Source organism: Peromyscus leucopus, chromosome 3 (assembly GCF_004664715.2).
Source record: "Peromyscus leucopus breed LL Stock chromosome 3, UCI_PerLeu_2.1, whole genome shotgun sequence".
NCBI classification, from domain to species: Eukaryota; Metazoa; Chordata; class Mammalia; order Rodentia; family Cricetidae; genus Peromyscus; species Peromyscus leucopus.
This window is the reverse complement of record NC_051065.1, coordinates 150612506-150634173: the sequence shown is the minus strand read 5'-3', so window position 1 is coordinate 150634173 and position 21668 is coordinate 150612506. Positions and strand designations below refer to the sequence as shown.

The window sequence follows — 21668 nt, the reverse complement described above, 5'->3', positions numbered from 1 at the left end:
TTTTAAATGTGGTCTTTGCCAACTAAATCTAAAATGCAATCTTTTTGAAATTTAATTATCAATTTTTGTACAGTATTGTTTACTATTTTTAAATAAAGTCATGATCAATGTGTGTTTCTGTACTTCTCATTCTCTTCTTTCAATTGGGAGAGTCTTTTTTCTTCAATTGTATTTATTACTGCATTTCTCAATATAAACATATTCCATTGCATCTTTTATATTTTTGAACATTCATATGAAAGTTATCAATTCAAGGCTGATTACTGAATGTCTAGTCCAATGAGTGTTAATATTGCATTAACTTGAGCACCTAGAATAAGACATAGTCTAATGGTTTGGTTAATGGTAGAGTAAAAACTAGAACTCAAATATTCCAGTATCAAATTCAATGTTACTTCTACTACATGCTTTCTACTTCACCTGTCTACCCTCATTTCCCCAGATAAGTCAAACTGATTACTTGTTTAGTGAATGCTTAAAATATATTTTCATCAGTAATATTTTTTTCAGTCGGGTTTGTGGTGATGCAAGCCTTTAATCCCAGAAGCGAGCACAGGCAGGTCAATCTCTGAATTCGAGACCAGCCATGACCACATAGAGAAACTCTGTCTGGAAAAACCAATCAACCAACCAACGAAATAAATAAATAAAAATAGTACTTTTTCTATGGTGCTCCCTCTACTATGAAGGATATTCTCTTTGGACTCAATAAACACCTTCCCAATCTCTGACTCAATATTAAGTAATAATAATAATACCCACCCACCCCCAGTAAGTCCAGTCAAATTATTACTTGTTTGTTCACTGTATACTTAATGGATATTTCTACTGATAAAACATTTCCTCCTCCCCTTCTTTTTTAGTCATTTAAGTCTTATGATTTTTTAAAAGTACACCTTAAATTATATATAGCAGTACATTAAAGAAGCAGCAATTATGAAGTATTTCTTCTATTCTCTTAGCACACTAGCATGTGTTACTAACAAGAGATCAGATATTTCAGTATTGCTGAAATGTGCTTAAATAAGAAAACTGTCTTTATATATTGTCAGTTTTTATTCTGTCTACTGCATTGGGAATTAAAGACTTATATTCAGGATTTGCTGAGGAATTCTGAAGAATTTTACAATTTTTTAAAACACCTCCCCCAAGCAGAATGACACCCCAAACTATCACTTTTAAATTTAGAATCACAGGAAAGTAACAGAATGTCTCTGAAAGTCAAACAGAATGTTAAGATACAACTTGTGGTATCTTTTCACTTACAATCCAAATTTATAAAAGGGCAAAATTGATAAAAGAATCTTTTCAGCTAATTCCGGGTGTTTTCCCCCCCTAGCATAGCACAAAGAAGCCTGCTAAAAGAAATACATTTTTTTCAACTTTAAAAACTAATCAAGAAATAGTGTCGCTTGTTTCTGTAGAAAAGAGTGAACTGTAATCTGTTATATAAAAACTAGAAGGAACTTTACCCTAATGGCTTTAATTCTGTTTTTTCCATACGAAGTGTTCAAGCTTTGCAATCCAAAGGCTAATGGAATAAGTGACAAAGTCAAATTACACAAACAAAGTAATTAAAAATCCCCATTATTTTTAACCTGGTTGTTAAGCGGCTGGATTCAGCCAGAATCTTGCTGGTATGAACCATTAGTTTACAGGTATTTGAACATACCATATAATTCCATTGGAAAACAAGCCTCTTCAAATGCCCTACCAAATTGAGCTGGCTCTATGAAAGGAAATTAGCTTGCCTCATGATTCCCTAAGGCTCATTACTCTGGATACATGAAAGCCAAGGTATTGCTCCAGCCTCAAATGCACTATCCTTCATATAAACATTGATGCTGTGGTGTACTAAAGTTTTAAACTCTTTTCATAACATACAAAAACTTGTGCTACTTTTCCTCTTCCATACTGAAGATTGAACCTACGGCCAAGTACATTCTAGATAAGTAAGTGTTCTACTGCTGAGCTATATTCTCATACCCATCTTTAAAATTTTACTTTGAGATAGAGTCTCACAAAGTTCTGAGTTCACTCTGTAGTTCACACAGAACTTAAACTTTCAATCCTACTACCTTAGCCTCCCATAGCTGAATTAGTACCCTTACTTGGATCTTCTCACTACCAAAGCATAAATTTGAGATAACTGGATCAAATGACAAGTATAACATACAACTAAGCAGTTTTTCTGTGCAGCACAAGGATCCCAGACATTTATGTAAGGCCCTACAAAGTGTAGTATGAGGATCTTACGTATGAATTTGTGTTATCTATAGCTCATAAGATTCGTTTTTTAATTCATGGAATTTTTGTTGCTTTTGGTTTTGGTTTTTTAAGACAGGGTTTCTCTGTGTAGTCTGACTATCCTGGAACTTGCTCTGTAGACTAGGCTGGCTGGAACTCAGAGATCTGCCTGCTTCTGCCTTCTGAATGCTGGGACTAAAGGTGTGTACTGAGATTAAAGGCATGTGCCACCACTACCTTGGCTAAGGATTATTATTTTTTTAAATACCCAGAGAAAAAAGTTTTAAAAGAACAAGCATAGGACAAAAATGTTACTATCTATCTTTATGTCTTGTTTTTGGACTCTGCTACTAAGTACCACTCATTGTATTAAGCAAAATGTTAAAACTTTAAAGTCTGTGTTACCTGTGAAATGAAGGTATTATCTATTTATCGATACAAAAATTAGAAAGAAATAGTATATTTAAGGGACTTTTGCATGGCAACTGACAAAATTAAAGGAAATATCAGCTTCTCTTACCCAATTTAAAGCTTGGCTTCATGTGAATGAAGCTTATTAAACACATTTAATTTAATTCAATTTGTATTTATACATTAGGGACAGCTAATTTCACCACTACTCGTGTTATAGTAATATTAGTAATAATAGTAATATCCAACAAGTGCTGAATAACAAGTATATAAGCAGGACTTCTTTTTAAAGTTTTATATGTCTTTCTCAATTAATCCTTTAGGCTCAGAGGAATTAAAAAAAACTTGAGCTAGGTTCGCAGCTAGGAAACATTCCTGGGATCTGATTTCAAGCAGATCAAACTCCAAACTATGTTTTACTCACTCCTTATAGTCTGTACTCATGTATTTATTTCACAAATACTGGCTGACTGCTTACAACTTGCAAATCGCTACATTACAGATAAGTCTTCATTCTGTACTGTCAGTTCCTATTACTTGAAAATACTGCCTTATTTTTTAACTGATATCCATTCTTCATCATAAGATGAAGAACAAAGGGACTGTGTCTTTTGCTACTTTTCTAGAGGACTGCTTATGTTTGAGGCAACAAATGTCTAAACAATAATTTCATGTAATTATATAAGCAACAATGATCACTGTTAAAATAAGCCTCATTGAAATATAGTATATAAAACTTGAATTCGAATTAGGACATTAAATTTAAAAAGGCCATTGTGATAAAAGCCATGAAAGATAAAATGAAGGTGGAATTAAAGTATGTACATATTTTGAGAACTCTTTTTTAGATAGGTTAGTAGGGAAAGCCTTCCTAAGCATATTAACATTAAAAGAAAACATCTGAATGCATTACAGACATGATACACATAGTATATTATCAGTGCATTTATTTCTCCAACTATTAAACCAGTCTGCATTTACTACTTTTATATCAGCACTTATACAGGTTAAAATGCCCTCATATCATAATTGACACTACAGTATTAGTTAATTCAATATAACATTTGATTTAAGCTGGATCTCTGAGACCAGAACTCTTGATATTTTCCAGATGTGTAATTGTTTAATGATCACCTAGAATTTCACAATCTCTTATAAACAACAGATAAATAATAGCACCTACTTGCTCTTCCAAATCATGGGTAGTCCCATTTAACTGTACATCTAAGTGTTAATGGAATACACCAACCACTAAAAACTATCTTGTTCAGTGCTGTAACTATTAAACAGCCAAGTAACTGTGAAAATAGAAAAAAACTCATGCTTACTTAGGAAAAAAGAAACTTGTTCTTGAGAGGCATAGGAAATAGATAATATCAAAACAGAACACAGAACAGGTAGCAGTGCTAGTATGACTTTCTTCCATTAATCCTTGGGATGCTACTGGCAAAGAGTGCCAGCAACAGGACTGAAAAGATGGTATCGTGATTAAGAGTACATGCTACTTTTCCAAAGGCCCAGGTTTGATTCCTAGTCCTAACATGGTGGCTGATAACAGTCTCTACTACAGTTCCAGGAGATCTGAAGCCTTCTTCTGGCCTCCCTGAGCACCATGCACGCATGTGGTGCACAGAAAAAACATACAAGAAAAACACTTGTGCACAAGAAATTAAAAAACAAAACAAACAAACAAACAAAAGAGTGTCAAGAAAACTAGGCTGTTGGTTCATTTCTTCATATAAGATTACTGTCTCAGGCTAGGCGGTGGTAGCTCATGTCTTTAAAATCCCACCCAGCACTTGGGAGGAAGAGCCAGAAAGATCTCTGTGAGTCTGAGGCCAACCTGGTCTACGAGCAATATCTAGGACGGGAACCAAAACTACACAGAGAAACTCTGTTTCGAAAAAAAACAAAAAAGATTACCGTCTCAAAATACTCTTCCCCAGGGAAGAGCACCACATCCCACCCTACCCTGTAGTTATCCAATACCAAGTAGTCAGTCCTGATACCATATACATACTGATATGTATTACATGGACTGATTAATTGTATTTATGAATATGAATATATATGCATATATTCATACACATATTTTGAGAGATAGCAAGGGGTGAATGGGAAGGGTTGGAGGAAGGAAAGGGAAGGGGAAATCATATAATTGTATCAGAAATTTTAAAATGTATTATAAAAAAATTACCTTCTCAGTATACCTGCTCAGATCAAATTCTTAGTTTAAACATACTTTCTCAGGAATACTATCTTTGATTCTCCCAAGAAGAGTAAAATTTCCTAATTTCATTATGTGTATATATAATATCCATTTGGTTTAGTGAATGACTATTTCAACATGCCCACCATTCCTAGTATACTATAAAATTTCTAGAGACTATTAAAGCATCTATCTTACTCAACGCATGTCCACAACACACCTGAAGATACAAAAAGGAGGTAGAGGTATGGTTCAGTTGGTAGAGTGCATGTCTAGCATGCATGCAGTCCCAAGTTTGATCCCCAACGTGATGGCAGCACATGCCAGCCTAAGCACTCAGGAGTTGAAAGCAAGAGGTCAAGGTCATCTTTGACTACATTGCAAGTTTAAGGACAGCCTGTCTCAAAAAACTGGACAAGGTAAGCCTAGGGGTGATGGTGCACACCTTTAATCCTAGGACTTGGGAGACAGACAAGGGCAGATCTCTGTTAGTTTATGCTAGTCTGGTCTAAAAAGTAAGCTGAGGGCAGCCTTATCTCAAAGAGAGAGGGGTGGGGGAGAAACAGACAGAAGGGAGAGGAGGAAAAAGAAACAATTAATTGATGTTATATAATTATGAAAATTAAAATTTGAATGGTAGCTTGCCTCTGTAGTCTCAGCACTTTAGAAGCTAAGTCAAAAAGAAGGACTGCTATGAGTCTGGGTCAGCCTGGGAAATACAGGAAGACCCTGTCTCAAAAGACAAAACAACAAAGAAACTTAGAACTAAAGCTCATGGATTCATGTGAACAGAATTCTGGGATATTTTGGCTTAGGAAGGTAAGTCCAAGAGTCTTTGTAATCAATTACTGATAGGTAGGACATAAATAATAATAGACCTTGACTAGAAACCAAAAATTGAGAACTGGTGTGTGTATGGTGTTAGGAAACTATAACCTCTCTGAATGGATAACCAAACATCAACATGTTTCCTTAATAAGCATGTAGTAGGTAAGCAGAGTACATTAGGATTTTAAAATTAGTTAAATTTACACCTGAGGCAGATTTAAAAGAAAGACCGCTACATCAATCTTATTTAACAGAAGTCACTATTGTTTATATAATTACATAAAGTAATTGTTGTGTAGGCATTTATTTAAATGTCCCCACATTAATATCAGAGCCTCAAATACAAGCAATCTTTTATTAAAGTAAAAAAAGACATAGTTCCCTTTGACATCTCACTGGAAGCCATAAAACAAGAATGAGTATCAGTTAAAAACAAGATAGTATTTCCAAATATATGAACGGCCAGTGGAGAATTAAAGACTACAGATACTTTAGAAGTATATTTGTAAAGACTAGAAGAAAAACAAAAAAGATTAATGTTACCAGTAGTATCCTTTGGAATTAAGGATTATGACATAGTACCAGCCAATTTACCTTGTAAGCTTTATTATAGGAATGTTAAGTCCGAAAACAGCTTTGACAAGATGTTATCTTAAACAGAAAAGCAAACAACACAACAAAACAGCAGAGCAATTTCCTTTTCCAATAAGGCAGAAGCCTCCCTTCCTTAGGAAATTGTTTTAGAAAAATTACCTTAAAACTTGTGAGGGTTATTAAATAAAATATAATTTGCTTTTACCCTCAGAAAACAAACTGAAGATAGGCTAAAAATTATTAAACCCCACAGTCCCTATCCTCCCAACACAGAAAGGAACTTTATTCAGAAATTACAATTTTGAGATTTTAGAATCTGTACAGTAGCAAGAGAATGGACGAAGATTTCAGATGCCACCTACCCTTGGAATTTTCACTGTTAAAAGTTAATTTTCTACTTTATCTGTATCAGTTTCCCTCCATTCTATACTTTTTTTCTATACCTATATATTGTTTTTATTTGTATGTCAGTTTCTATTTTCTGCAATTTAACTTCATTTTAGTAGGATAAAAACATTTCAAGAGTCACTTTGAATTTCATTTCTCCTTTGGAAGATAATTCTCACAAAGTGGCATAGTATCTAACTTTTAACTACAATTGGGATTCATTTAATTGAATTTGTTTTTCAAAATATTGATAGTCTATGCCATGTCGTATGCTAAAAAATAAATATAAACAAGTATTTAATAAATCAAGCTGTAAGAAAATGAATGACTTGTAAAATACTACTTGCATTATCCTTCATGTTAGTTATGATCTGATTATGTCCACCTAAAAATTTGATGTTAAAATATAACACCCAACAGGATGGTATTCAGAAGTACAACCTTTAGCATGTGGTTAGGTAATGAGTGCATGAAATAAACTTAATAAAACTTAATACAAAGAATCTTTCATCAGGAAAGGACACTGTGAAAAGGCACTATGCACGAAGAATGGATCTCCCATAGATACTGAAGCTGAAGGCATCTTTATCTTGAACTTACCAGCTTCCAGGAACTGAGAAATAAACTAAATAAAGAAATGAATAAATAAACCTGCTGTTTATTAATCCACCCAGTTTGTGATATTTATATTATAGTTGTTTGAAAGATTAGAACATTAGGGACTGGAGAGATAACCGAGTGGCTAAGAGCACTAGTTGTTCTTCCAGAGTTCTAGAATTCATTTCCCAGCACCCACATGGGGGTTTCACAACTATCTGTAATGTGATCTGATGCCCTCTTCTGGCATAAAGGTGTACATGCAGATAGAGCCCTAATATACATAAATAAAAAAAAATCTTAAAAAAAAAAAAAGATTAGAACATTGTTCTTGATCCTTCTCCAGGAAGAAAGCTAGATTCAAACAGTTTAACGATAAAAGGAGGAAAAAAAAAATATAGAACTACGAGGAAACAAAAGCTGCTCAATATTATACAATGGAGTATTTATTATTCAAATGTCAAAAGAAATGAAGTACTGATATATTACCACATGGATGAATCATGAAAACATTATACTAAGTGAGTAATTAAATTGACATTAAATACCCCAAAAGACAAATCTAACTTGGACTGGAGGGTAGAGGAAAAGGAGATGACTGTTAGTGCACAATGGAGCTTCTTTGGAGATTGGTGAAAAAGTCCTGGAACTTGGTGATGAATACACCAGGAATGTAACAGAAACCACCCAACTATATTCTTTAGCTTCTACGTGTATTCATATTTGCTCAATTTTTAAAACATGTTCAACAGTTAAAAACAGACTGATCGCTATAATTACAAAGAAATAGTTAGAATAGTCTAACTTCTATTAAATTTAACAAAAGTCTTGTTTTATTTAAGATTTTATTCTCAACTGAGCTGGTTTAAAATTGATAAAAATATTAAAATGATGGCTCAACTTCAGAAGACTGTCTGGAAATTTTCAGAATTAATAATTTACATAATAATTTTCTTTCACATGTTTCATATGTAGAAGCCAGGCATCATTTTACATACCTACAATCTCATTAGGCAGACAGAAGCAAGAGGACTGAACATTCAAGGTCAGTTTTTCAAAAACACTGGAAAGATCTTCCTGTAAGTATACAGGATAATACATTCTAATTCTAATAAAAAACCATAACCATCTCTTTTTAAAATTATGATTATTTACATAACTCTTTGGGTAAATTCTTTTAAAACAAAATTCTAGTGATGTATTTAGACTAAGTTACTAACTTCTTTTGTTAAAAGCATGGTAGTAAATACCCCAGGCTTTGTGAATCATAAAATCTCTGCCATTACAATAAAAGTCATTAATAATATGAAAGAAAGTCAATACGGTTGTATTTCAACCCTGTGGGTGTTAGGAACCTGAGTCCTCTGTATAATATCAGTTATGAGTCTTTTCTGTCAGATAGTATACAGCTGTATTCAAATTGTTTTTATCTTCCCAGCCTAGTAAGACTTTTATATAATAACTCTTCAAGTTAAACATTTTTTCATACAAAGGCCCCCTCCTAGCTGCATTGCAGGAATCTCATGGCTTAGAGCAATGACCCTACCTCCTTTGTCTCCTGTGTGCCAATTGTTAGTGTCTGACCCGCCCCTTGGGGACTTGGCTCTGTGTGCTCCTGACACCATCCAAGGAGGACACCATCCAATGTTCCCTTTAAGAAAATTCCTCCCTCTTTTGCTCTCTCCTGCCCTTCCTCCCTTCCCTGCCATGAGGTGTGCACCCTCGCCCCCTCTACCCGCCTCTCTTTTCTTATCTTTCTATTATAATAAATGTGGATGCAGCACAACCCACAGCCGCATCTGCCCAGCATGTTTCCCTCACCCTTGGACCACCCTGGCCTGGCCAGCCAGGGCCTCCCTTGTGCTATATCATTACAATTCTTTTAAGGCTGTCTAATTGAATTAAGACTAAGGTAAAAGACAAAGTCATCACCTGAATTAGGTAGAATAAAAGCCAAGTGCACTTACTGTCTCTGTGCGATAGATCTTTTCTTGATCAAGAGTAAAGTTTGCTCTGTCCAGACACTTTAATTGGAGTTGTGATCTTTTTCTTTGCAACTCTGAACTTATTTCTAATATAATGGTAGAGCAGCCAGTGCTCTTAACCACTGGGCCATTTATCTCTCTCCAGTGCCCCACTTTCTATTTTTATGCATTGTGTGTGTGTGTCCACTTGTCCCATTCTGTTTTACTAGAATTTCTCAACAGGATCTGGATGAAGGACAACTTACAAGAGCATGAGCTCCAATCAGTGGTTAGACAGTTGAAAACATATCTGCCTTCCCTGGTGACCATTAACTCCCTACAGATAAGATACTCAGGGAAGGTGGGACCTCCTCCTAAACCCTTCCCCCTGCCCCCGCCCCCAGCTACTGTAAATCCTTCCTCAAGAAGAGACAGATATTGGTAAACACAACTTCAATGGAATCAATAATGCTAATGCAAGACATCAACATGCTCCTTCAACTACTTCCACCTGCTTTTAAATTCTTTCCATTTCCTTTTAGGTGATAAGTGACACAGTTTCCCAATTTATGGCTGAACATTCAACATTCCCTTGTTCTTATAACAATTACCAATTAGGAATATCAGCAATTACCAATGGGCCATTGTAAAAGTGCACTTTTCTAAAATGGTCATTTATTTTCTTAACTGTTAAGTATAAAGAACTCAATTTTAACTTTAATAAGACAAAACAAAAAGCAAAACCCTCTTAAATCCATCTACTTCCTTTTTATTTCTACAACTCCATACTTCCACACTATCTGTCATTTCCCTCATTAGTTGATTACTATGATAATCATTTCCCATTTCCCCTTCTTCCTACATAGCCCAGGATAGCCTGGAACTCATAATCCTCCTGACTCAGCCTTCTGAGTGCTAGTATATACCAACATATCTGACCTTCAATAGCAAACTTTCAACTGTTTTTTGTTTAAGTTGATTTGGTTTTAGTTTCCCTACTCTGCTTTTAGCTCTTCAAATCTACAATCAGAATAATCTTTATAAAATTTAGGTCTGCTTATGTGACACCTACCTATTTTATAAATGCTGCAACAATTCTGCCAGTACTCTAGAAGGAAGTCAAAGGTTTTCATTCACTCTCTACCTCATAACTCTTTTCCTATCTGCAAAATCAACAGACATGGACAACTGCAGTTCTTTTACAGGTAATACTTAGGGCCATGTAGGATCTTTAATGGTCATTCTCCTAATCTGTTCAATTCAATGAGGTTCTCACTGCTCCTATGTGCTTTAGTTATTTAATATTAGAATAGCTGTTGTATATTCTATGGTCCCTAAGTTGTCTGTTGTCCTGTCCCAAGAAAGCTTTTTAGAAACAAGGACTACACTTAAAAGTATTTAATACCAAGAATTTGTAAAAGTCTGAAATACAGAAGGGACTCAAATATTTGTTGGCAGAAGAGATGGCTCAGCTTGTGACCAAACCTGATGACCCAAGTTCTATCCCTGGGGGCCATATTGTGGAAGGAGAGTCCCCTGACCTCCACCCATGCATGCTGTGGCATGGATGCACATATACGCAATACAAATAATACAAATAAATGTAATGAAACAAACAGTTTATACCAATTGTCAGCTTGACAGGACCTAGAAATACCTTGGAGACAAATACCTGGGGAATGTTTGTGATTAGATTACCTGAAGAGAAGACCAATCTTAAACGTGGGTGGTGCCATTTCTCTAGGCTACATAAAAAGGAAAAAGTCTGTGATTGGTATGTAAAATGTTCTTTTGTTTGTTCGTTTGTTTTATTTTTTTGAGACAAGGTTTCTCTGTGTCGTTTTGGTGCCTGTCCTGGATCTCTGTAGACCAGGCTGGCCTCGAACTCACAGAGATCCGCCTGCCTCTGCCTCCCGAGTGCTGGGATTAAAGGCGTGCGCCACCACCGCCTAGCTGTAAAATGTTCTTTAAAAAAAAAAAAAAAAAAAAAAAAAAAAAGCCGTGTTTGTTATTAAAAAGAAATCTGGAAAATGAAGAATGGTAACAGATCTAAGAGCTATTAATAAAGTGATTCAGTCAATAGGCTCTTTAAAGACTGTAATTCTGCCGGGCGGTGGTGGCGCACGCCTTTAATCCCAGCACTCGGGAGGCAGAAGCAGGCGGATCTTTGTGAGTTCGAGGCCAGCCTGGGCTACCAAGTGAGTCCCAGGAAAGGCGCAAAGCTACACAGAGAAACCCTGTCTTGAAAAACAAAAAACAAACAAACAAAAAACAAACAAACAAACAAAAAAAACTAAACCAGGAAAAAGGAAAAAGCCAGATGAGTCTCGGGATTCATCTGTCTCTGCCCCCTGATATGTGTGTTGAACAGCTGCTTCAAGCTCCTGATGTCAAAATAAACCCTTCCTTCCTTAGGTTGCTCTTGTCAGAGTAACAAACCAAGTAACTAATATAAAAAATGACTAGTATGTCCAGTGGAGGTAATTTCAAGCAGAAGAGCATTCACACTGTGTCATGGTTACTGCTCACTGGTCTTATCCAGCTCTACAGTTTAAAAAAAAAAAAAAAAAACAGCAAAAGAGGGAACATACAGATAAGAAAAATGTAAAATTCGGGGGAAAAAAGTCATATAAACGAGTTTTAGGGTTTTAAAAGGAGAATAAGGATGGCCATACAGCTATAATTGTTAAAAAGATTAGTACCATTAAATTGAAACCTGCAATTTGCTTTGGGACAAAACAAGTCTTGGGGATAAGACTCTAAAGTTTGTGAAAATGCAAACTAACTTGAGAAGAAAAGCTAAACTTGAAATAAAGAGGTATTTGCTTCTTGAACGTAATTGTTTAGAACAGTGTTTCTCCAGGGTCAGCAGAAAAAAAAGGTGACACAACTGTGGTCTAAAAGGACCAGTTCCATACTGAGCTGGCACCAGAATCTAATAGCAGCATTGTCCATGTAGTAATGGTTTTGCTAGCATGAAAGATACAAGATTGAAGGGGTCATTGAGGCTTATAACCACATTTCCAGAGAACTGCTGAGTCAATGCCAGTCAATGTATGACAGGGTCTGAGCTCCTACAAAGAGATCCTGAAAGGTTACTGCATGAAGCTGAAGGTGAAAGCTAAGTTGCAATGTTTGATATGACAGAATCATAGGCTGCATGCCAAATAAAGAAGGTATGGGGCTACCTAAGCCCTTTAGAGCCCAGATATTCCATTATTAGCCAAAAATTCAGGACAAAGAGCTATAAGATTTGATGTTTACTCTGCTGGGTTTCTGTCTTACTTTGGTTGATATTGGCTTGCTGCATCCCATCTCTCCCCTTTGAGATAAGGATGTTTTATTTTACACCACTGTATATTGGAAATATGCATCTTGGGTCTTTTATTGCTTAAATAAAATGTAATTAATTTATTTAGTTACATAAATTAACTAAATTTATGTAATTTAATTAATGTTTATATTTTTGTGTGCAAGTGTGTGTGTATGCGTGCATGTATACACAAGTGCTATAACATGCTCATCTAGAGGTCAGGTCAGAGGATAACTTGCCAAAGTTGGTTCTCTTATTCCACCAAATCAAGTCTTGGGGACTTGAACTCAGATCCTCGGGCTTGTTGGCAGGCATCTTTATTTGCTAAGCCATGCCCCAGCTCCCCAGTTTTGATAGTGTAAAGAAGCTTGAGTCTCGTTAAGAGTTGGGCTTTTAAACATTGTTGGAACTAGGAGCCTTTGAAGTTGGAGTGAATGCATTTTGCATTATGGTTCGGCCATGAATATACGGGAGCAAGGGAAAGACTAGTGATGATATAGTCGGTATATAATAGATTTTCCTACACTATCCTGTTGTGTAAACTCTGTTCCCATAGATCTTATTTACTTTCCTGGGAGGAAGAATGCCTCTCTGCCTGCAGCAGGCAAGAACTGGACTTCCTGCTCCTTGGCAATGCAGTTTAGCACACTCAAAGGCATTATGCAAACAGACCCCATTAGGCCATGAAACCTTCTGTATCCTGAGCATATACTGATTAGAAATGTTCTGAGGTACCTGGAATAAAAGCTGCACAGAATACCAGTAAAGGTACTCTTGAACATCATTGGTTCTGTTGAATCTCATAATTCCTTCGAAACAGTCACTTGCAGGTTGTGATATGATGGTTTACACTGTCAACTTGACAGGATCTACAATAACCTTGGAGACAAACCTCTGGGAATATATGTGAACTGGGAAGACCTACTCTAAACATTGGTGATACCACTTCCTGAGATGCAGTCCTAGACTGCATACAAAGGAGAAAGCTAGTTTAACACTGGCATAACCCTATCTTTGCTTCCTGGCTATAGAACAAGTTCTTCAAAAAACCCCACCATGGGGTTGGGGATTTAGCTCAGTGATAGAGCGCTTGCCTAGCAAGCACAAGGCCCTGGGTTCGGTCCTCGGCTCTGGAAAAACAAAAACAAAAACTGCGCCATGGCTAGGCAGCGGTGGCGCATGCCTTTAATCCCGAACTCACAGAGAGCCAGGCTAATCTTTGTGAGTTCGAGGCCAGCCTGGGCTACAGAGTGAGTTCCAGGAAAGGCGCAAAGCTACACAGAGAAACCCTTTCAAAAAAAAAAAAAAAAAAAAGAATGAATGAATGAATAAATAAATAAATGAATAAATAAATAAATAAATAAAAACACCCTGCCACAATGGACTGTATTCTTTCTCCCTTTTGTCCGGTATTTTGTCACAGCAACAGACAAGTAACTGATAACAATGACCATAGTTGGAAATAGGATTATTACAAAGGTGAAATCCAGCAAAGTGAATTTAAAATTGTTAATATATGTATTAACATAACTGTTTAGTTTCAGAGGGATGCCATAGCAAAGTAATACAAGTTGAATGAGACATTTATTTTCTCTCTCTCTCTCTCTCTCTCTCTCTCTCTCTCTCTCTCTCTCTCTCTCTCTTTCAGGTTTTTTTGAGACAGGGTTTCTCTGTGTAGCTTTGTGCCTTTCCTAGAACTCACTCTGCAGCCCAGGCTGAACTCGAACTCACAGAGATCCACCTGACTTTGCCTCCCAAGTGCTGGGAGTTAAGGCATGCGCCACCACTGCCCGGCAAGACATTTATTTTCTAGAGGCCAGCAGTCCTAACCGTCAGTTTTAGCATGATCAAATGCCTTCTAAAATATAAAGGGCAAAATCCTTTTTTTATCTTCCTAGCTTATAATGATTTGGCCTTAGTGTTCCTTGGCGTATAGCAACAGTAAGCACAGCAATCTCTTTCTGACATCACATGGGATATCACAGATACTCTAAAGTATATACATCAATTCTTACAAAGATAACGATCATTGGGTTAAGGTCCCCAATCCTTCCCTGAAAGGTAGGTTTAAAATCCAGCCAACATGCATACATTGGTGAAGTATGATGTACTATGTGATAAATTATCTAATTCACCTATGCAACAATCGAGACATACAGATCAATAAGGGTTTGGGGGCTGCAGAGATGGCTCAGTGGTTAAGAACATTGTCGACTCTTCCAGAGGATCAGGGTTCAATCCCCAGCACTCACTTGGGAGCTAACAATTGTTTCTAACTCTAGGTCCAAGAGGACCCAATACCCTCTACATGCTGGCAAAACAGCCATATATATATAAAATAAAAACAAATCTCAAAAAATATTTATCTGGGAGGTGGTGGCTCACATCTTTAATCCCTGCACTCAGAAATCCCAGCACTCAAGAGGCAGAGGCAGGCAGATCTCTTTGAGATCAAGACCAGCCTGGTTTACAGAGTGAGTTTCAGGACAATCAGGACTACACAGAGAAACCCTGCTTCAGAAAACCAAGGAGTTGAGTTTTGACAAATTCGTGTGTGTGTGTGTGTGTGTGTGTGTGTGTGTGTGTGTGTGTGTGTGTGTGTGTGTGTAATCGAAGGTCAACTGATTTAGCAGAGAGGTGCCAAAACCACTTAAAGGCATAAAAATCTGTGTTCAATAAACAGTGGCAGAACAATTGCTACAGGCAAAACAGTGAAGTAGGGATAGAGAGAGCTCAGTTCTCAGTTTGCTTGCTTAGTAGGTATGAAGCCTTAGATTCAATTCTCAGTACCACATAAACTGTGTATGGTGGCATATTATCCTTGCATAATTCTAGCATTCAGAGGGTGGAAACAGGAGGATCAAAATTTCAAGGTTATCCTCCATTACACAGTAAGTTCTTATGTAATCTGGACTACAAGAGATGCTATTTCAAAACAAGGCAAAACACTAGCCCTAACATTAACCCACTTTAAGCACCAACCTATACAAGGAGGATAGTAAAGAATTACAACAGATTCTAGCTACAACCTGCTATATCTCCTATCTGGTTGATTTTAATACTAGAAGATTAAAAAAAACCCTTATGGCTTCTCTTTATAGTTAGTATTACTTTTACTTTTGGTTTGTGTGTATGTGGTGTATGTGATGCATCCTTTGAAGTATGGAGGTGTGCATGCCCGTACACGTACATGTGGAGGCCAGAGCACAACATAGGGAATCTATCATCTTCAACCTTATTGCACTGAGACAAGGTCCCTTACTGAACTAGAAGCTTATTCTTTTCACTAGGTCAGCTCTGGCATCTGGCTACCTCCACCTCTTGCAGAGAGAATGTTCTTACCCATTTAGCCAACTCACTGACCCCTTTTTACTTTTAAATTCCTATTATCTTTTAAACAAAATTTCCTTATTTTGTAATGAAATGTTTTATCTCCTGAGATACTCTTTCATCACATCATTTTTCTACCCCTTCTTTTATTTCATTCTTTTATTAATTTTACATTTTGTTTTAAATTTTATGATCTATTTTTACATTTTTCATCATTTCTATGATCACTGATGGCACACTGCAGTTTCTGTTTTTGTGTTTTACTTTTTATTATATTTCTGTACCATTTTTTGACATTGCTGTTATGGCAGTTTAATTTCTCTTTTCTGAAAGCAGTAAGTTTTTGGGAGTAAGCCTTTAAGAAAAAGCTACCGATAAATGAGATAACCATAATTGCAAAACCACGTTGAAATAAAATATGAAAGATCAAAGCAACATAACTCCTCTTAAGGTGAAATGGTTGAAATTCTAGACAAAAATTCTAAAGTCTAGTTTTGATTTTAAAAAAAATCTCAAAGTCAATTTGAGACTTCAACTTGGATAGTAAACTAAGCAAAAACTTCGGGAAAAACAAAACAAATAAGCAAAAACCACCAGATGTTTTGAAAATAAACAGCTCAAAAAAATCCAACCTAAAAAAAATAATAATCACCTGCTGGTAATCCCAGCACTTCAGAGGCAGAGCCAAGTGGATCTGTGAGTTCAAGGCCACCCTGGTCTACAGAGCGAGTTCCAGGACAGCCAGGATTACACACAAAAACCAAAAGCGGAAAAAAAAAAGAAAGAAAAAGAAAACAAATCAATGGAGACTCGGCCAGCAAGATGGCTCGGTAGAGGAAAGGTGCCTTAGGCTATGACTGAGAACATGAGTTTAAATTCTTGGGGCCCATGGAATCGCAATGATCCAACATGTACAAGCTGTGCTCTTACCTCACTTGCTCTGTTAAATACACCTGTACGTAAGTACACATGTATGCACCATAATAAAATATAAAACAAAATAAGTAAAAACAATAACTCAAAAACAAAGAATAAACTAGGTAGAAGAAAAAACATTAATGATTAAAGGCAATCACACAACAATAAAGAAAAAACTCCTATGACCACAAGACTCAAGATGTCTGGTATAGTATTAAGAGACCAAACTAACAAATCTGGGATAAACTTATGAACTTGATATAGATTAAAGCCATGGTAAATGTCTTAAGTTACTTTTCTATTGCTGTGATAAAACACCATGACCAGGATAACTTACAGGAGGGTTTATTTGGAATGTAGTTTCCAGGGAGATAGGAAGGAGTTCATTACCATGATCATGGTGGGAACATGGCAGCAGGCAGGCATGGCCCTGGAACAGAAACTGAGAGCTCACACCCAGAGCCACAAACAGAAAGCAGAAAGAGCACTCTAGGAATGGCACAAGTTTTTAAACCTCAAGTTTGCCCAAAATGACATGCCTCCATCAACAAGGCCACACCTCCTATTCCTCCCAAATAGCTCCTCAAGTGGTGACCATTCTCATTCCAACCACCACAGTAAACTTAGTCAATAAAATTGCTCCTAGATCTAGTGAGGAGGATAGACACCCAAGTAGAATCTCAAATAGATATTACCAGAAAAAAAACCTCAACATATTATATTATAGTTAAACCATCAACAGTTTAAAAGAAGAGCTGGAAAGATGGCTCAGTGATTAAGAGCACTGACTGGCTGCTCTCCTACTCTCACAGAATTTCACAGCAGCTCACAACTGTCTCTAACTCCAGTCCCAAAGGATCTGACACCCTCTGCTGGCTTCAAGGACCTGTACACATGTAGTACTCAGATATATATGCAAACAAAAGACCTATACACATAAAATAATATTTTTGTTTGTTTTTTTGAGACAGGGTTCCTGTGTTGTTTTAGTGTCTGTCCTGAATCTTGCTCTGTAGACGAGGTTGTCCTTGAACTCAGAGATCTGCCTGGCTCTGCCTCCTGAGTGCTGCTCCACCCAGCCATAAAATAATTTTAAAACAATTTTGAAGAGTTTAGAACAAAAGATATTTGAAAGCTTCAAGGGTGGGGAGTACAGGTTATTTAGAAAGGCAAACCTATCAGAACATTTGCAGACTGCTCAGCAGAAAAAAAGAGCATGGACTGATGTTTAAACATCTGCCAATCAAGATTACTATATTCACCTAAATTACCTTTTAAAACTGAAAGGACTGTAGAGATGATTCAGTTGGCAAATGTTGTACAAGCATGAGAACAGTGTTTGGAGCCCTAGAATCCATGCAAAAAACTGTACCTGGTGTTTCTTATAATCCTAGTTGGGGGGTGGGGTGGGAGTTGCAGGGCGGGACAGATTAGGGAGAAGAGCAGAGACTTGCAAGTTTGGTGAGAGATTCTCCCCCCACCCCCAATTTTTTTTTAATGTATGTTAAGGCTGGAGAGATGGTATAGCAATTAGGAGCATTTACTGCTCTTCCAGAAGACTTGGGTTCAGTTCTCAACACCCTTATCACTTGGTTCCATACTGCCTAACTCCAGCTTCAAGGAATCTGACACCTTCTTCTGGCCACAGCAGATACCAGGGAGGGAGAGAGGGAGGGCGGGAGGGAGGGAAGATAGATGACACAGTCACATGGAAAACAAGTCAACTGAATTAAATGGTTATTAGGAGTAAGTGTACTACCCAATAATTCTACTCCTACTTAAAAGATAAGAGAAATTAGGCCGGGCAGTGGTGGCGCACGCCTTTAATCCCAGCACTCGGGAGGCAGAGCCAGGCAGATCTCTGTGAGTTCGAGGCCAGCCTGGGCTACCAAGTGAGCTCCAGGAAAGGCACAAAGCTACACAGAGAAACCCTGTCTCGAAAAAACCAAACCAAAACAAACAAACAAAAAAAAAGATAAGAGAAATTAAGTAACAGATGACCAATCAAATCCTTGTACATGAACATTCACAGCAGACTATTCACAATACCCTAAAAAGCTAAACAGATTAAATGTCCAAACAGATGAATATTAAACAAACTACATTGTATATTCACAATGGAATATTACCTCTTAAAAGTAATGACAGGTATAAGGTAAATCACCAGCCCGCTATGTACAAAGCTCAGAGGGGTTTCATTGTGAACACTATGACCCTCAAAATGAAACAAGAATGAGAACAAATGATGAACCTTTTAAAAACATACTGAAAGAAGCTAGTCACAAATGGCCACATACTATTATTTCCTATATATAAACTATCCAGGAAGGTCTATAGATATAGAACATAACTCATGTTTTTATTGTGCAAAATCTTTTTCCTGCTGGGTGGTGGTGGTGCACAACTTTAATCATAGCACTCAGGAGGCAGATCTTTGTGAATTGAAGGCCAGCCTGGTCTACAGAGTGAGTTCCAAGACAATCAGGGTGGTTACACAGAGAAACCCTCTTCTCAAAAAACAAAAGACAAGAGAGAGAGAGACTACAGCAATAATTACAACAGAAAAATGAACCTGCTATCTTGTCTCCTGAACCCATCATAATATCTAACATTCTCTCTGAAAGAAAAACAAAAAAAAACCACAAACCAAAAAAAACAAAACCGCTTTCCTCTTTATACTTAAGATCCCAATGAATCTTGGATGCTTCTATATCCTATATCAATTATCTATCATAGTCTCACTGCTGTAATAGTAACCTATACCTTCTTGCTGCTTTCAAAAGTCTTCAATTGAAATCACCTTTAAAGCAATATAATAGCAATACAAAACCATGCATCATAATTAAGAATTCAGATGAACTATTAGAAGACATTAGAATGCAATTTCAAATAAATTATACCTCAAGATAAAGGTTTAAGTGACTGCAAGGGAAGTGGGAAGAAACTGAGTTTATTTTTGCTTTCACTGTACACTGCATCTAACTCAGCAAACTCCCATCCCAACAGCTTAGGCTTTCTTTTAGTGCCCCCTTTTGCACAGGTGAATGTTATCAAGCTTGATTTTACTAGATCTGATGTAATGTCAACAATTAGCAAGGACTTACACTGGTCACTCGACGGTAGATCTGCGCAGCATTTTGGCACTCTGAGTATGGATATTCAGATGTGGCCATCTCAAGCATGCACATCCCAAAAGCATAAACATCAACGGATTCATCATATTTCTCCTCATACATCTCAGGAGCCATGAACTCCGGAGTACCTTAAAATAAAACAATGATTCAGAGTCAAGAGATCAGTAGCTGTAGGTGTTACCTACCAGAGGTTTCAAGAAACAAAGAGGTTGACCACCTGTGAGGGGGCGGGGGGCACCGGCGGGGATGAAAAAGAAAAAGAAGAGGGGAAAAGAGGGTGGCAATCTTCTTAGCCTGTTCCATCAAATATCCTATAGAAGATCTTCCACTGTGAGGCCTTTAAAACACACTGAACAGTCAACTTATACTGTTGAAATTGTGTTCCCACTATTAACTTTGGCTAAGAGATATATTAATATTATTCATAATGAAAACAAATAGAAGGAAAGGTAATAAAAGAAAAAAAAAAAAACTAGCAGGGAACAAAATGGATACTGTAAGACAGTAACGATAAAAAGACCAAATACTTGTCTGCCCTCTATGGGAAGTTGGAGTATTTACAACTTGCCTCTTGCCATTAATACTTCACATAGTAAGGAGGCCTTGGGGGGGGGGGCGCACCAACCTCTGTATTCAATATATTTTTAAAGGTAATAAAATATAATTATCTGCAAAGGCCACTCACCAGAGCCTTTTCTTCACATACTTAAGATCCAACCTACAGTAAACAAATAAGCCTAATGTAGATACAGGAAATACAGTGAAGGACATCCTACGGGTGAAAAACAAATGCACATACACATACGAATATAGAGCTCAAACACAGACTGGTTTGTGAGCACAGTATGCATGTGTATGGTCCTACAATATTAGATTTTACAATGATTTCAGAATCTTTAACTTCAATTCCAGAACAAGTATGCACATTATGATTTAATAAACAAAGGAAATAACTCTGTTGGATTAGTGATTTTAAGATCCCCAAGACAATCAAATGCTTCCTATAAAGAAAACAAAAGGGCAATTCAGCTTCAAATGTACTTTTCTTGTTAATAATATATTGTGTAAAAATGTATAAACAGCATTAGAAATCCTAACTTCACAATATTCCAATGAGAACACTGGTTTTATTTTGTTCTTTAAGTAAAGAAAGAAAGAAAGAAAGAAAGAAAGAAAGAAAGAAAGAAAGAAAGAAAGAAAGAAAGAAAGAAAGAAAGAAAGAAAGAAATGCAAATTATTGGTGTGTTGTGCTTTTCTTACTGGTACTTAGGATTCTGGCCCATTTAATAATGAATGAGCTTTTAATGTCATAACCTATAGGAGAGCAGAATAGAATGTGAACTGAAAATTTTTTAAATTTCAGAGAGTTAAACCTTAGCAAAACAGCCATTATTTTTTTCAGGTTTGAATCTAATATACAATTAAAAAGTATGAAAGGTCACTCTTATTCTTTGGACTACGTACTGATTCCTAATAGGGTTAATTTTGCTCTCCTTACAGCAATGTCTGGAGACATTTTTGGTTGTAACAATTAGGAGAAAATAGACATGGAATACTACAAATATTTTGTGGTAGAACCCAGGTATGCTATGAAATATTTCTACAGTATATAAGAAAAACCCTACACAGTAACTATCTAGACCCAGCTATGCAGAGTACTAAGGCTGAGAAATCTAATTTTGATATATCATTCATTATAAAAGGTGAAAGTAAAGGAAAGTTGATGAGACCAGCTT

At 36.6% G+C, this 21668-nt stretch overlaps 1 protein-coding gene across 20 annotated transcripts in view; it reads right to left on the bottom strand.

Annotated features, from left to right (window-relative positions):
* The window catches only part of Wnk1 (WNK lysine deficient protein kinase 1), a 145043-nt gene that overhangs the window by 71472 nt on the left and 51903 nt on the right, over positions 1–21668 (bottom strand). For all 20 annotated transcript variants that reach the window (XM_028880452.2, XM_028880474.2, XM_028880455.2 and 17 more), the window contains exon 4: positions 19903–20060. In XM_028880452.2, coding sequence (XP_028736285.1) covers positions 19903–20060 — 158 coding nt within the window. The remainder of the gene's footprint in view (positions 1–19902; positions 20061–21668) is intronic.